Source organism: Platichthys flesus, chromosome 18 (assembly GCF_949316205.1).
Source record: "Platichthys flesus chromosome 18, fPlaFle2.1, whole genome shotgun sequence".
In the NCBI taxonomy this organism is placed as follows: domain Eukaryota; kingdom Metazoa; phylum Chordata; class Actinopteri; order Pleuronectiformes; family Pleuronectidae; genus Platichthys; species Platichthys flesus.
Genome location: NC_084962.1, coordinates 8911893 through 8928481, shown reverse-complemented (window position 1 = coordinate 8928481; position 16589 = coordinate 8911893). Strand labels below are relative to the sequence as shown.

The following is a 16589-nucleotide window of genomic DNA, read 5'->3' as shown; positions in this document are numbered from 1 at the left end:
CTCTCTTTACCAGAATTAAATGATTTTAGCGAGAAGAAATCGTGAAACATTGGTAAACAATCAAACAAACAAACAAACATGTTTATTTTAAATACAAGAATAAGGTGAGCATTAATAAACGAGAGGTCACACATCAATGTAAAAATCGTTGTTGCATGTAGTTTTATTTATTTTGTAAATATTCTTGATATATAAATCCTGTACACCTGTTATAAGGAAAGAACAGATAATACAAAATAAAAAAGAGGAATTAGTTCATTTTAAAAACCATCATCTGTCAAACGTTACACCACTGTCGTAAAACGTCTCGCGCTGCTGTTGGAATGGCGATTGCTGCGACAGCGCTTTGCGGCAGCAGGAATACCGAGGAGAAAGCAGCGACTGCCGTCGCCAGCGGAAACGTTGTCTCCTCCAAACCCCTCGGATTTATGCAATATACGGCGAACTAACTTGTATGTGTTTGGTTTATCCCTTCGCCCTGTGGATGAGATCGTGTTCGACGTTTTCCAAGCGTGAATCCCCACCTTAATGTGGTGGGATGGCCACAGTGCCGACTGGGCCTAGTAACGCACTGCCTGCATCCCCGGCTGAAATTCCTCCTTTCCCCGGGGCTAGGAGCGCGGAGCCGGCGGGGGGAGACGGAGAACCGGTCTGCCACGGGGAGGGCTGTTTACCCGCCGGTACAGGGAATACGTCAGGGCCGGTAAGCGAAGTGAAAGGGTCGTTGAAGGCGAAGCAGAAAAACATGCTAGCGCGAGCTAGCCCGGCGCCGCTGCACCTTAAAATGCAAGCCCGAGAGCAGCAGCAGGTAAACGGCTTGGCGAGCCCCTCCGAGGACGCTAACAGCCACCAACACCCAGGAAACCGACCTGACAATCCGAGACCGTCCATGGACAACTGTGACAGCAGCAGCAGCGGCAGCAGTGAGGAGGCTCCGGCCGCTAGACACAATAGTGAGCATTGCCAACACGAAGGCCACAGCCCCTTCTCCAAAAACGGCAGCCTCTCTCCCCTGGTTAACAATAGCGTGAACGGGATACCGGGTTTCTCAAGAGCCGACGAGACCCACAGTCACCTCGGGGGCGAAGGGAAAGAGGAGTTAGACCACACGGAGCCGCCGAGGCCGCCGGACGCTGCCGGGCCCGGTGGACAGGAGGGCATCGCTGACCCGGAGCAGCCGCAGCCGTTGGCCGCAGAGCTGGCCCGGCTCGACCTGAACAGGTCTCCCGGCCGAGTGGAGGAGGACAGTCACGGCATCCGATACGTCCGCTACGAGTCTGAGCTGCAGATGCCGTGGATCATGAGACTGATCACGAAGGACTTGTCTGAGCCTTATTCTATATACACGTACAGGTACTTCATCCACAACTGGCCGCAGCTCTGCTTTCTGGTGAGTGACGCTGGAATCTGAAGATCATGTCTGTGTTCACTGTCTCTCTTCGTTCACCGAGTCACGAACCATGGCGATCTCCTCCTGTCCCGCGACCTGAGGCGACATGGCTCTCCTGGAGCTTGGTGTGACCACATGCTCGTAGCTTCCCATCACCTGTCACCTCTCAGTGTGTTTAAAACAAACGCCTCCTATACAAACACACGTGTAAATGTCCCACTGACAGCACATATCTGTGTGTTGACAAGGTACTAACACCACATTTCTGCCACAGATCCTTCATAAACTTGTGGTTTTCAGTCTGACTGAATAGTATCTGTGTTCATCACTGATGTGAGGGTCTTCTGTCCAGTCATCTGTGAACAGGAAGATAAGCACAGCCAGTCTTTTATAATCCTTATGTTTCACTTTGGTTAGTGTTGCTGTAGGAGGCATTTCCTATTGTACCCACAGGGTCCACTCACTAAGGGATTTCTACTTTTTACAAACACCGTCAACACTTTCCTTGTTTATCCTCTGAGCCTCAAGGTCGTAAACTTCCCATTTCAGTTTGTCTAGTGCACAGCATGTGACACAAGAGGAAGTGCTATGAAAGGTGAGAGTTCAGCTCAGAGAGCCCGCAGAACAGGCAGGCTGATGGGAACTGTAGAAGAATCGTCTTTCGGCTTTCAGCAACCTCTCCAGACATTCTGGAGACTAGTGTTGTCATGATTCCAAATCATTAACTGATAACAGTATCTCAATTCCAATGTCGGAGGGATTCCTCAGTAAAAACCTAAAAGATCAGGGGACGTAATGGAAGACAAGACATAGAAAAGAGAGAACCTCATATTTAAATTTACTTTGACCAAATACAAAACTAGAAAGTCTATTAACTAGAGAACAGACCTCTGTCAAGGAGTCACTTGTATCCAGTGTACTTTTAATGTGCAGGCTAATTGTCTTGGTTTGAGCTTCATCAACATAAAGTTCCAGTCTACCGCTCAATTTCATTTTTGTTCAGTATTTGAACTTGTTTGTCTTGTATTTTTTATTTAATATTATTGCATTGCTCATACATATTGTTTTAGCAAGAAATTACCACATTCAAATCATACATTTTAGTTTTAAAAGTATGGTATGCAGTTATCTAATCTATCCCCTATACCTGAGTCTCTGTGATTTCTAGGACGGCACTTTCTAAAAAGAATAATTGACAAAACTCACATGCACTTGTTAACAGTACCAGCACTTAGAGGAAATGGATCAATTATGAACTCCTGGTTGCCGGATCCTTAGTATCTCAAGATGAAATTAAATCACTCGAATGACTCACAGTATATTTCAGGACAGGAGTATGATATCATTCTGTTACCTCACATACCCTGACCTGTCTCGGTGTCTGTAGACGAGATGTTTTGCCAAGTTGGTTCCTTTGTTCTGCACATTGAAGCAATTCATAGGAAATACAGCTGTTATTCAAACAAGGCATTCTTAAAGTAATGGAATAGAGTTTTGTACCATGTCTATCCAGGATATTTCAATAGTGTTCTGGTGTCGGTATACTGAGTAACACCACAGAAGACCTGAGTGTGGTGTGTGTGTGTGTGCGTGTGTTTGTCTCGCAGGCCATGGTGGAACAGGAGTGTGTCGGAGCCATCGTATGTAAGCTTGACATGCACAAGAAGATGTTCCGCCGTGGCTACATCGCCATGCTGGCCGTGGATTCAAAACACAGAAGGAAAAGCATTGGTGAGTCTTATCTGCTCATAATACAGAGTATGACTGTGTTGTATGATGTACAGCGCAAAAGACGGATGTCGTAATATCAAACGTCTATTGTTTGTTTCATTGTGTTGCAAATGTCAATCTTTCTGGTTATTTCTTGCATTTGGGTGATGCTTTCGTTGGTCCTCACGGCACATGTGCAGCCAGAAAGTTTTGATAAAGGCAAAAAAAGCAAACATGAGATACATTGTAAGCAACACTGGGGTAACTTGAACAGGAGAGGGACCCTCTTTTGAGGCACATACTTAAAATAAGGGCTGTATTTGTTAATGATGTTTCATACCACTGTCAACCATAGACCTGGACACCTGTACCCTTTTTTCTACCATCTACGCACGACTCAGGACAGACAGTGGAGACAGTCTGCAGTTGAGACTAACAAAAGTTCAGTTGAGTGTTCAACACAAACCTCAGGCTCAGATGTTGCATGAGGCTTAAATCGGCACTGACTTGGCCCAAAATTAACATTGTCATGAAATGAGGCTCTTCATGTAGAAAACACTTGAAGTTGAGTTGCAAAGAATTTATCAAGAGAGACGGGCAAAAGCAGAAGAAGAATTTTAATGTTGCTTCATTATGTGGATATAAGGTTGTACAAGGATATGAGAATTTGGACATGTCACGCTGTTCTAATGCAGAACAAGACAACAATTTGACAACCAAATCACTTTATACTAATGTTCCATTTAAATAATGTATACACCTTGGGAGGATGTCTAACACTATACTTCAAACTTAAGTGCCATTTCTTTGCCCTTGATCTTAGACCATCAGACGTCAGGTTAGAGAAAGTGCTATTCATGCTTAAGTCTGTGTTTTGTTGAATTGAATGATGACTCAGATTCCTCTGTTTCAGGCACTAATCTGGTGAAGAAGGCCATCTATGCCATGGTGGAGGGCGACTGTGACGAGGTAATCTACATAGACTTATTCTGACTGAAGGAAAGCCAATACAATTCACATTTCATACATTTATAATTCATATTTGAATGGTAAATGGTCTGTATTTACATAGTTCTTGTCTGATGGACCACTCAAGTCACATTCACCCCTTCACACACACACACACCTAACACACACTCACTCATACAGTGCTATTAAATGCAGCACTTCCATACACTGCTGGCACAGCCGTCAGGGGTAATTTGGGGTTCATTATCTTGCCCAAGGACACTTTGGAATGCCGACTGGAACTTGGGAATCGAACCACATCTGCATCTGTGCAAAGAACCTCCCGCTGCATTGTGCATGTGTGAGAGGAAAACTGCGGTTAAACCCACGTAGCAAATTCTCTAGGTTTTACCCGCTGCTCATGTGGGAAAATGGTTCTACAACCCAAATATTTCTGAAATCCATAAACTAACACATTACGGAAATTATAAGAATATAACCATACTTTTGGCATTCGGTGCTTTAAGGTTAAGGTAACTTTATTTGTACCCGTAGGTAGATTTGTTTTGCAGCAATAAAAAAGAGAAGGCATCCATATTTTTTGGTTATTTTAGTTTTGTGTTGGCCCATCTCCATTGATACAAAATATAGTTTCCTCACAGTCAACCTCCAACTCGAATCATTGAGCCCCAGGTCATTGTTTATAGCCTCATTACTTCTCCGTAGTACTTCAGGTTTTCTACTGAGTTTGATTTACCAACTGCTTTGCATGCAAATAACTTTTGCCTGATGATCAACCTTCCTTGAGTACAGCAACAAAGAAAGCCTGTTAAACTTTATCTTCTTGTCACTGCGTTCCTACGTAATAACATTTCTTAGACTGGAGTTCACTGTTCAGCTATCTCACGCATTTTATCATGTTCTTTTATTGTACACATAGTCAAAGGCGCTGTGTTTAGATTTAACTGGAATTTGTTATTCCTCATAAATTTTGACTTGAGGATTTACTTGAGCCCTGGTGTATGAATGCAAATTGCATAGCCTACATAAACAACAGCTGTGATTGTACTGCGATGACATTGCGGTATATTGATCGTTTGACATATTTACAGCAATGTGACATTTTACAGACTAAAATATGTTAACCAGGGTGTCTGTGGACACTTAAACAGTCTAAAATTAAAAAGCCTTAGATTGGAATATCATGTACATGCTCTTTAATACGTTTAAGTAGTTCTTAATTATGTTCATATTAAATAAATGCGTCAATACAGTCAAGACCAAAATGGAACTTATGACACCCTGGTCATAGGTCTTACATTTCATTAATTAGTCTGAAAAAGTCTTAAATTTGCCTTGTTGAAACCTTGTGATAAGGTGCGAAACCAACCTCTTCTGTTTCCCCAGGTTGTATTGGAGACTGAGATCACCAACAAATCAGCCCTCAAGCTGTACGAGAACTTGGGTTTTGTCAGAGACAAGCGGCTGTTCAGATACTACCTGAATGGAGTGGATGCGCTGCGGCTCAAACTGTGGCTTCGCTAAAGGAAAGATGAGGGGACGGGGATGGAGGGACGGGACAGCAGGTGCTGTTCACCCCCGAAATGATCAGCTTGACAGCCTCAGCTCTGCCCTGGTCTTTTCACTCTTTATATACACAGACACACACAGTTCATACGCACACATACACATACACCTGTGCACGACCCTGCGGCGTATGCACATCGGTATGCATAGACGTGCAGACACATCCTATTTTTGTCCTTGACTTCTGAACAACTGTCGTTTAGGCAGAAACGGACTGAAATCCCACCTGATGTTTTCGTGAAGGGGCCCCTGATACTTTCTATGACGAGGAAGGGGCAAGTGAGGGCGGTCTCTGGGATGACCTTGAGTAAGGGGACTTCATGACCGTTTGACCTTCAAGCTTGAATGCCACAGCGCTAAGAACAGGGAGGGGGGGTGTGAGGCAGCTCAGGTGAAGACGCGTGTCCGGCGCAAAGGGGGACGCAGCGCCGCACCAACCACTTCTACAGAACACAGGACAAGACTTAAAGGAAACATCACCACGTGAAACCAGGACGCAGGGCGCTACAACAGACTGGGAAGAAAATAATTGTTGAGTTTCTTTTTGTGTTTCTTTTTTAACCTTGTAAGTTTAACGGGGGATGGAAAAGCTATAGTATGACTGCGTGTTTGTATTTTTTCATGTTTTTGGGGGGGTGGGGCAGGGGGGGTTGGGAGCAGCTTATTGGCTTTTCGTGTGTGTGCGTGTTTGTGTGCATGTGTGCGTCACGTGGTTGGTTTTTCGCTGTGAGCAAAAGAACACGTTTGTGTGACTGCGTGAGCCTATGGTTGGTTGGAGTTGTGCATTACCATTGTGCGTTCTTGTTTCCCATCCTGTCTCCATCGCCCGCCTCCAGGACTGAACGCCTGTAAAGTTATGCATGCATTTATTTTAACGCGAGCGCGGGACTAAGTGTGGAGAGTGTGTGGTGATCAAACCCAGTCTGAGGCCCACCCCCGACCCCTCCCTCTGTTTGGTGTAAGCATCTCGGTGCAGAGCAGTTGATCGAAAAAACAAATCACTCCATTAGCACCTCAAACGTTCGCCCCCGGCCGGTGGATCAGCCGCCTCTTTCGCTTCATCGTCCCTCCCCAGGTCTCTCCTCTTCAAACCGTGACGGAGTGTGTGGGTGACGAGCCTATTTTTTTAATCCTCCTATTTTTGCAGATCAGAACTTGTTTTCCCTAAATGCACTGCCAGCTGCTGCAAAGTTCCCCAGAAGGAGAAAAGTTTGTCCGTTCAAAGACGTTTCTTGCCAACAATGGTGCAGTCAAACTTTCCTTGCCGTCTCAGTTTACTCCTTGATAATAAGCGTCTGTTTCTCCTCATTGCAAGTGCCACTCGATCCATCAGAACGCTCAGCCCGCTAAGAGGCGACACGCACAGCGGCGTCGGCCCCCGCTTCTCGTCTGCCCTCAGCACCAGACGGGAGGCAAAGTGTTACATATGCTGGATTGCTGTTTGAGTATGCTGTGTGTGCGTGTGTGTGTGTGTGTGTTTATCTCTTGATTTAAAGAAAAAAAGGAAACTAGACAAGTATTCTTAGCAGATTATATTTTATTCTTTTGTTCGCTTTCAGTTTATTTAGACATACTTCTATACACCTGTATAACCTCACGCTGCTGTAAGCGGCTGAGACCACAGTGCACTTCCCAGGTGCCCGAACTCGATGCACAACCAACCTCGCTAACATTTGAAGATCTCCCGCCCGGAACCTGTCGTAGATGCACCCGGACGTTTCAATCAACACCAATTATGACAAAGAAACGTTGCTTCTGCCGCTTGGCGTTATTTCTTATTTTTTATCTTTCCTTCAAATTAAAATGAACAAAGGTCAGATGCACTTCTTTGGAAATTGCTGCAGTGTGTGTTTGTGTGTCTGTATGAATGTGTCCTGTTATTTTAACAACGGTGTGGATCTGGTCTGATAGACTTTTATTTCTCAACTTTCAGAGTCACAGGAAAATCAGAGCCTTTACGGTGCTGTGTTTTGTTCCCCCCTAATGAGGACACTTGTTAGTAACAGGAAGGAACACAAGCACTTGTTTTCTTCCTTTCCAGGATTTGCGTTTCATACTAGGAAAGCAGGCGACAGCGTGGTTCATAGTTAAGGGGAGAATAGACCTCAAATCATCTTTGCTTTGCCTTGTTTTTTCTTTTTTCAAATTTAAATTGCAAAACAACTTGCATCACAGGTTGGTTTTGCAATTTCAATTTACAATCAGCATTTCAAATTTATGCAATTGGACAGCTGTGTGCTTTTTTTTACCTGCCTGCTTTATTCAGAGTAGAAAGCACTCAAAGACACTGCCATGTAACCCAACAGAAAAAGTCAGCAATACTCTCGGCTACAAATATTGAACAAACAAATCTCCAGCTTTAGATGCTTTAATGATTTAAAGACAGATTAGCTTGTCTCTATTAATGACACTACAAGACCACGTTCTTGTTTCGGGTTTATGTCCCCCTTTCAGATGAGAGAATTAATCCCAGGAGCCCAGGACTGGAAGGGAGAGTAGATGGTTACAGAGTTGCCACCCACGTAACAGCCTGTGTACCCAAGTTTGTGTGTGCGCATTTGGAACAATGGATGACCTATTTTCTTTTCTTTTTTTCCCAGATTTGTATATGACTGTTGTTCTATTCATCGTATTGAGAGCATGTTTTTTTCATTTTTTTTTGTGTGAATCACCTGTGTGGGAAAAGGGGACAATTTGGTTCGATTTATCAGATTTTCAGAGTTTTATTTTTAATTTCTGTGCTACTTAGCCCATCCAGAGATGTAACCAGAACGATGAGCATACGAGAATGACACTTACCACCTTTGCTGCTCATCTTACTCCCATTTTAGTGATCTCCCTGTTTAAACTCCTCCTGATTTAATTCTGGAGGTTTAAATATTATCGTCCCTGTCAACAGTTGTCCCCATTCTTCTCTGTTCTTTTACTGTTCGGGCCTAGTCTTCTATTACTCTGACTACTCGTGGAGGAACAGGCTGGATAACATGTGCATCCATCCTGTTCTTTCAAAACCAGCTGTCAGCATGAAGAGGTGTTTTAGATATTGAAGGAAAGGGTCTTGTTATATCCTGTGAAACTCTGGCAGTTCCATTAGGTGTATGGGCATTACAGCCTGCTACAATGAGCCAAAGGGCTCTGTTTCAGTCAACGCAGGGCTTCGCCATCAAGTTTTACCCAACTGACTTGTCTGCATTTGGAATCGGTTTTGACTTGACATGCCAGTTAGTGTTCACAAATGTCAGAGGTCTCTCCCCCCCCCCCCCCCCCACCAAGATTCCAGACCGCATCTGGAATCTGCTGTCCTATCCAGGTTGCTTATTCAAACAGTGCCAACCCCACCTCTGTCCGCACCCAAGGCAACATCTGCCGTTCTACATTGATTACATTAAATTCCCCCAGAAACCAGGTTGTTAGTCAGATAATAACATTTGTATTGGAAGTATTCCTGCACCACAGAACGCTATGGTCCCCGCAACCAACCAACCAACCAACCAGCCGACAGCAGGGGCTTCCTGCAGTGTTTTCAGGGTGGCAAGCCACGCCTACTCCGCCATCCACCACGCAAAAGGTTTTTTGCATGTCAGATTTCTGTTTCCCCCTGTTCCTCTTCCCTGTCCCCTCTCTTGATTTTGACCTGGAAATGTCCAATAGCTTTTATTTAATGTGGAAAAAGAACACAGAAATAAATTATTTGATTTTTTTAAATGCTGTAAACTGGGTTATCTCGTCTGCACTTTTTTTGCCCCCCAGTTCAGATCCTGTGATATTGCAAGATGCATCGTAAGACAGATTCTGAATCAGACATCTAAAACATTGGTTTTATTTGATCACATCATGTTTCATATCTACAGGGACAAAAATGTGTCACTGTTTTACATCACACATATCCTAAAACAGTATTATTGCATATAGACAGGCAGTTAACATTAAGCATAGCACATGGTTCATGAAGTTACAGAAAATATACTTTCTTTGAACAAAAGACAAGTTGTGTTGATGACATTGGTGTTGAAATACAGAATGTTTTTGATTATTTCTAAAGTCAACTATTGCTAAGATTTTCTCCAGAAAGTAAGAACTCATAACTTGCTCTGGAAAGATCCCATCTCAGCAACGTGACAGTAAATCAAATTGTCAGTTATCTGCTCTTTTCTTGATCAAATAAAATAAAAAAAAACAGTAGTTTAACCAAAAAAATGTCAACATCAGCCTCAGTGTCTCCAATATTTGTGCTTTTCCAGACAACAGAAATGGATGTTGTGCACATAGAAGAAAGAAAAATAACGCACACACAAGAATAAGTTCTCATCAGTTTCATTATTAATAAAAATCGGTTCTTTGCTACATACTTTTAGAATGATGGTATTTTGTAGGTGTGCCTCTCAATGTAACTTTTTTGAACCAATGACAATGAACATTCTCATTTCCACAAAATTGACATTCAAATAATGCGCTAATGCAAATGATTTGTATGTGAAGACTTCTAAAATCCTAATCTAAGAAAAAGCCTTCATTTTCAAATACACACTTGTTTGTTTTCTTGCAAAGAGTTAAATTATAAGACTGTTACCACTGTAGTATGGAAATATGATGCTAATGGTGGCAGCCAGGAGACACTTCGCAAAAAATCTCTAAACAGCTAGCCTGGCTTGATCCTGTTGAAAACAGCAGTCAGGAGATGACTAGCTTCGCTTGTTTTAGCTTAGCATCAAACCTGAAAACCATGAGAACAGTTGGCCTGGGTCGTTTTATTGGCAAAAAATAAAACAAATAAGATAATTCTTCACAAACACTTTTTTTAGTGGAGATAATGTTTGTTTAGCATCTCCATAAAGTGCCTAATTTCCATTTCTACACTTTATTTTTGGTTCACAATAAATGAATAAGACATACGTTTGTTGGTGAGCTGTGGGGGTGCTGTATGCCCATTTGGACAGAGCCTGGCTAGCTGGCTTTATGCTAAATTATCTAGCTGTGTCCGTCCTCTAATCCAGCTATTTTCTTTTCCCAAAAATGCTAACGTGTATCTAAAAATGAACCTTTATTTACACCAACATGACAAATATTTACATTGTGTAATGTCACCCTTCTACAGCCCTTTTATTACTTGACAGAACACCTGCTGGTTCTCCACTCCACGAAACCTCGGTTAAACCAGCAACACTTGAATCCCACCGATACCCTGGAAATACATTTTGTTTTCACATCAGTATTATTATTTCTTTTTTTTAAGTCAAAGTGCACCACACCGGCCCTGCCAAGCCACTAGAGTCAACGTCACCTGACAACTCACATTGGTACTTTGAGGATGGGTGGGGGGTTTACAAAGCCGACCATTGTGCAGCCCGTGCAAATTGTGCCCTGTACTCAGTCACACTCTGTGGATCAGATGAGTCATAGCCGAACGGCCCGAGGTGATTAGAGATGCAGTAGTCATAGCGATGGTGATGTTCGCCGAGCCTCCGTTACAGGAGTGTCGGGCAGTGGTCGCCGACAAAAAGGAGCCCCCCCCCCCAAATAAAGTTCGATCAGAATTCGTCTTCGGAGCTGTCGGCCAGCAGCATGGCCTGGTCCTGAGGACTAGTGCTGGGCTCTGTGGGTTGCTGGGGAGGAAAAAATAAACGTAATGCTAAATCGAAAGCATCTTAGGAACACAATAATTCACGAAGGAGCAGTTTGTTGTAATTATGACCAAAAAAACTGTCCGTCAGTGGCAGGTGGAACATAAAAACGTATTTGTGTTGAGGGTATTGTGGGGTATTGACCTCTGGCTGCCTGACCTTCCTCCTCTGGTGCTTGAAGCTGTTCCTCCTCTTGCGGTGAATCATCCTGATGCTGTAGAGGGCGCCGACGATTAGCAGGGCCCCTGTGATGCCGATGCCCACCGGGGCCAACATCCCGGACACATAACCCGCCTGCCGACATTGACGACACGGGTCAAGCACAGGTCAAAAATGGAGCAGAGATGTAAACATAGGCTATCTAATCCAGATAAATCAATTAAATTCCCTTCATACATATTGTTGATCTATTTGCTGTAAGAAGAAAAACGACTTATGATGCCTTCATTGGTTAAGATTGACATAATTCTATATTTTTGTAATTGTCGAAAAATCCCATGAAAATAATGAATTTCTTCAACCTAACTATTTTACCCAAACAAGACTAAATGGTTATTTTGATCTGGACCATGTTCAGCCACAGATTAGCACACATTTTGTTCCCCAGTGAGTATTGCAGCAGGATGGTTTATGTGGGATTGATTCAAAAATAAAGACGGAAATGTCACTTATTTTAACAGTGCGGCTTAATACAACAGGAATATTGTACATCAGTTAAATGTTGCTTTTGGACTTATCATGTGATAAATTGCCAGGAAGTAAAATAGAGTATATTGCCACCTTTTCTAAATGTCTTAATGAGGGAAACTCAAATTTTTAATCGGCAAGTCCTTTTTAAGGACAGGAGGGGGCAGTCTTACCTTTTCTCTGATCAGCTCTACCCAGCTTCGCACTGGGAGAAAAGAAAAGCCACAGATTTAGCAGGACAACACAGGCAAATAATATTTTCTCCTCATTTGCAGATAATTGCAGGAGATATTTCTGGCTATGTGTAGTCTGGTAGTTTAGTAACAAGTAACTCTATAAGATAAGGTTGAGAAATCATGTTGTCCTACTCAGCCCCTGGTTGCGTTGAACCCAGACAGGAGGCGGTGGGATGAGGCTGTAGGGAGGCAGCGTTGCAAATGTTTTTGGCTTATCTGTCAGGTCCTCCTCGCTCTCCACCGACTCCTCAGAGTTGTCGTCCTCCTCGTCGTCATCTGTCTCCTCTGTGGGGGAACAAATTCATCTACTCAGCAGCCAAGAACAAAGAGTCACATTTGGAGGCTGGAAATAAAAATACATAAAAAAAAAAGGGAATTTTTGTATTAAATGGTTCCTCACCCTCAGACTCCATCTCCTCTAACCCTGATCTAGATTTTTGCACTGGCTGATGGGCTGCCATGGTAACCGTTGTCATAGCGTGCGGGAAGGATGAAAGGGAGGGGCCAGTGGTGGGCAAATACCCTTCAAGGTTTGGCGTCCTCACAGCAACTGCATGTCCCACATCACACAGAGAGACGGCAATAATAGTGGATGCTTGTAGACATTTTAACATTTTGCACTGTTTAAAGGGTTGAATCTAAGTGCAAGGTGCCTAATTAGACTTTTGATAAATGTAGAAATTGATTTGTTATATATTTCAGCATTTCAGACATGCCTTTACAAGTGTGCATCTACATCCTAGACAGTGGGTCTTTAATTTATACAAACAATGCTTAAGATATTTTTGGGGATGAAAGCATGTGTAAAAATGAACGTCAATGTAATAGATTCGAACGATAAACTGTACACAAAGATGGAAGAGATGACAGCTCCGCAAATGTGAAGCCAAAGCATCGCAATCGTGGATGGCTAAAGAAAACAGTCATTAAATCCTGCCTCCTCCATGTTAGTGGATGTAGGATACCCTAAGCAAATGAGCCAATTATAAAAAGTGTGAAGAGAATGTGGAAGTCTGCGTTACTGAGGTTTCAATCAAATCATTGACTATCAACATAGATAGTCATTTTGGTTTGGAGTAATGTTTGAGTATTCTAGATCAATATGAAACAGCCTAAATCCTATCCCCTCCTCACCTCTCTCAGATCCATCCTCCGGCCTACTTGCAGCTCGCTGCTGTGAAACAGACGGAACCGAGGAGCCGATCGGTTCCTGGAGCTCGGCGCCGGATGTCTGCCACGCTGACGTCCAGTCTGGCATCAGCAGGGGTGGGGCATGCGAGGGGCCGTCCATGTCTGCCTCCACTGTGACCAGCTGGTCCAGGTCCACCTCTGACAAAGGCATTCCTCCGGTCGCCATGGCAGTGGGAGGCTGAGCGCTGCCAGGCACTGGTGTGACCACTGCTGCTGCCGCTGCCCCCTCTGGTGTAACATCTTCAAACGGCTCAAAGATGAGAGGGAGAGCCTCTGATGACATGGTGCCCTCCGTGGCTTCATCCTGAGTCAGTGGCACTTCAGTGTCCTCTGCAATTAGAGGCAGAATGAAGGTCATGATGTACAGCAGGACGATTTAATTTAGAAAGGGCAGGTTTGTTCAGACCTTTGGTAAACATCAGTGAAATCCTGCAGCCGGTTCAGATGGAACTCAGCGAGCAAACTAGGGCATATGAATAATGACAGGTTGTGGGTCTTGCAGTTTTCTGTACACCGTGCTGTGCTGACAGCTGGAATGAAAAATGTATTGCAGAGCAGCTACTATATTCAGCCCCATTAGTAATTATGACAGAGTGCAGCTTTTTGAAACCGCTACCTCTTTAGACATGCTGTTTCCTCATTAAAGGCACTTGTACCCTCTGAGAGCTGAGTTCACAGTGCAGCTAAGACACAATGAATGGTGGATTTGAAAATGGTTCTCTTTCCATAAGAGGCTACACCACACAGGGGGCTGTCAAAGGAGAAAGTGGCACGGCATATCTTTCAGGCATTTCCTCCAAACCGAGACATTTCTTAAGTCGGCTGAAAATTGCTTTTGAAGACTGAAATCCTTTTACATAATGCTGTTTGGGAATTTCGTTTTTTTTTTTTTTGCGCAGCTTCTTTTCGGAAGGAAGATTCATCAAACGCACAATCCCCATACGGACGGCAGGAACACATATTGGCTCAGGCAGACTCCTTTAATCCATTTCCCTCTCCTGCCTCACCGAATAAAAACACTCCAGCTCTTTTACAATAGGCTGCTGGGAGAATGAAGGGTGAGAGGGAAAGAGAGACGGTTTGAAGGGGTGCTATGTACATATGCATATATATAGATAGAGCGAGGTTGAATCCTCTGAGGACTTGCATAACACTGCCACCAACGTTTGATGCCACTTGTGGGTGTCCTTTCCTTTCTGTTTTTCAGACTGAAGTCAGGAATAGAAAGTAATTAGACTGCCACAGGTCCCAGCTGGGGTTCAAAGTGGAGCATGGAAAAAGCGTGCGCCTTCCTCGTCAGTCATCAAAAGAAATCTCCGCCACTAGACATGTCGTTTTCATTTCCACTGCACTTTCCTCAATGAAGCCTCCTGACACCCTGCAAAACCCCACAGGCCCGGAAAAAAACGACTTGTTGTGGAGGGGAATTCTTACAGGGTGACACTGTCTGCTTAGCATTCATCTTAGCGATGCAACTTTAAAGGCCCTCTCTGGCAGCTGAATTACTGAAGGGATTAGAGAATTGTTGTATCCCAATGCATATGTCCATGTCCTAATTTTATCAAATATGCATTTCTAACTTGGAAGGTTAAGTCTGTGAGATTTAGGTGAAAAGGATCTTTGGCAGAATAAAATATAAAATAATCCAAGTGATGTTTTCATCAATCTAATTTGTACAAATTATTGTTGTATTTTTACCCTAGATTTGGCCATTTATATTTATATAACTGGACAAACTAAACATCTTCTGAGTTTTTCTAACTGAAGGCTACCACAGGTTATCTTTTAATGATTTGAAGGAGAGGGTAATTTGAGGGATGTTCAGCTGCAACATGCAAATTCACCACTAAATTCCACACCCTGAACCTTTAATGACTTACCTCCGCCAGGTCTCGCTGCCTCGGTCCACAGACTTTCCGGTCCATCCTCTCTGGGCATCAGGTTTGGTACAATCTCAGGTAACAAGGGTTCAGGGAGTGAGGATGCCGTGGCTCCATCATGGCCCCAACCCGTCAAAGATATGGAGGCCAGGACCAAAGGAGGGAGGGGAGTGAGGGAGGTCAGCTTCTGGACCTGTGTTGAAGGGTATGGAGGTTCTGTAAAGGAGTGCGAGCTCGTCTCTGGGTCTTTTTCCTGTCCGGAGTCATCTCCATCAGGGAGTCTTGTTCTGTCCTCCCCACCTTGGTTATTTTGTTGGCTGTATGAAGACTCCAGCTGAGGTGGCGCTGTAGAGGAAGCCAGAAATCCACCTGAACTTAATCTTGAAGAACTCATGTCTTCTAATAGCTGCTTTTTCCCACTTGTAGAGGGTGATGTCTTGTCATCAATGACAGACAGGTTGTCGTCAGTGCTCTCTGACTCCCCTGGCAGAACTGACGCTCCCTGTCTCTCACCGTGCTTCATTTCAGATGAGCTCACATCCTTTTTTACCTTGCTCTTTTGGCTCCATGCCTCTCCACCAGCCTTCCTCGGCCCAGATCTTCCGTCGAAGCCGTCCCTGTTTTCTGTCTGCGTCACCGGCGCTATCCCCTCAGGTCCACCATTCGGGTCAGCCCCTCCTCCTGCACCTACATTCAGTACCACGCCAGTCACATACTCACTGTCCAAGGATTTAGACTTTACACCCACACCCAGCACGGGTGTTGACCTGACAGTTCTTATTGACTTACACTCCCCATCACATTGGCTGTCCTGCGTGGGAGGGAAGCCAGGGAGGTGGACGGGCGTTCCACAGACACAAAGGCAGATCCCAGCCAGGAGGAGGCGACGGAGCATCCCAGACATCAGCATCTCTGTCTCGTCTCAGCACCTGCAGAGAGCAGACCCCAAAAATAAAGACAAATGCTAACAAGTGGAACAGAGGTGTGATCAGTCCCCTGCCTGCAACTTCTACGCTTTGTCAGACACGTGGACAGAGAGAGGGAGACAAAGAAGAGGTGGAGGTGCCCGGAGAGGAAGATAGGTGACATGGCACATTACAGATGTGTGCAGCTAGAGATCAAAGGACTGGCATGAGCACTTCATACAGAGAGCAGGATTGGCATTGCTTTGGTGCTGCGGCAGCATCTTTTTTAAATAATTTGGATGAAATTCCTTTTAATCTCAGACTCTTGTGTTCATTTTGCATAGAGCAAATACATGCACACACACACATAGAGAGGTAGAGTGACAAAAGAGTGTGAATCTGACAAAGCAATCCTCTGCACATTATCACCCATG

At 44.1% G+C, this 16589-nt stretch overlaps 2 protein-coding genes across 3 annotated transcripts; one reads left to right on the top strand and one right to left on the bottom strand.

Moving 5' to 3' along the window:
- The first annotated feature begins 272 nt into the window (after positions 1-272).
- On the top strand, positions 273-6261 carry naa30 (N-alpha-acetyltransferase 30, NatC catalytic subunit). The gene is made up of 4 exons (XM_062411165.1): positions 273-1390; positions 2998-3121; positions 4014-4069; positions 5456-6261. The coding sequence occupies exons 1-4, from the start codon at positions 539-541 to the stop codon at positions 5591-5593; spliced, it is 1170 nt and encodes a 389-aa protein (XP_062267149.1). The 5' UTR covers positions 273-538; the 3' UTR covers positions 5594-6261.
- A 3851-nt stretch (positions 6262-10112) lies between these two features.
- LOC133973364 (armadillo-like helical domain-containing protein 4) lies at positions 10113-13495 on the bottom strand. Of its 2 annotated transcripts, none has more exons than XM_062411166.1 (6): positions 13314-13495; positions 12580-12729; positions 12312-12464; positions 12117-12148; positions 11401-11550; positions 10113-11238 (listed from the first exon to the last, which is right to left on the bottom strand). In XM_062411166.1, exons 1-6 carry the CDS (start codon positions 13468-13470, stop codon positions 11164-11166), a joined length of 717 nt encoding a protein of 238 aa, XP_062267150.1. In that variant the 5' UTR covers positions 13471-13495; the 3' UTR covers positions 10113-11163. The 2 variants fall into 2 exon arrangements, with proteins under 2 accessions (XP_062267150.1, XP_062267151.1); XM_062411167.1 differs by having other exon boundaries at positions 11416-11550.
- Between the last annotated feature and the right edge of the window lie 3094 nt (positions 13496-16589).

Excerpts from the sequence above, each read along its gene's own strand:
- naa30 (XM_062411165.1), top strand. The coding sequence starts at position 539 with ATGGCCACAGTGCCGACTGGGCCTAGTAACGCACTGCCTGCATCCCCG. Across the intron at positions 1,391-2,997 it reads GGCCGCAGCTCTGCTTTCTG|GCCATGGTGGAACAGGAGTG; the intron begins GTGAGTGACGCT and ends TTTGTCTCGCAG. Across the intron at positions 3,122-4,013 it reads ACACAGAAGGAAAAGCATTG|GCACTAATCTGGTGAAGAAG; the intron begins GTGAGTCTTATC and ends CCTCTGTTTCAG.
- LOC133973364 (XM_062411166.1), bottom strand. The coding sequence starts at position 13,470 with ATGGACGGCCCCTCGCATGCCCCACCCCTGCTGATGCCAGACTGGACG. Across the intron at positions 12,730-13,313 it reads GGAGGATGGATCTGAGAGAG|TTGCTGTGAGGACGCCAAAC; the intron begins GTGAGGAGGGGA and ends TGGGACATGCAG. Across the intron at positions 12,465-12,579 it reads AGAGGAGATGGAGTCTGAGG|AGGAGACAGATGACGACGAG; the intron begins GTGAGGAACCAT and ends GTTCCCCCACAG.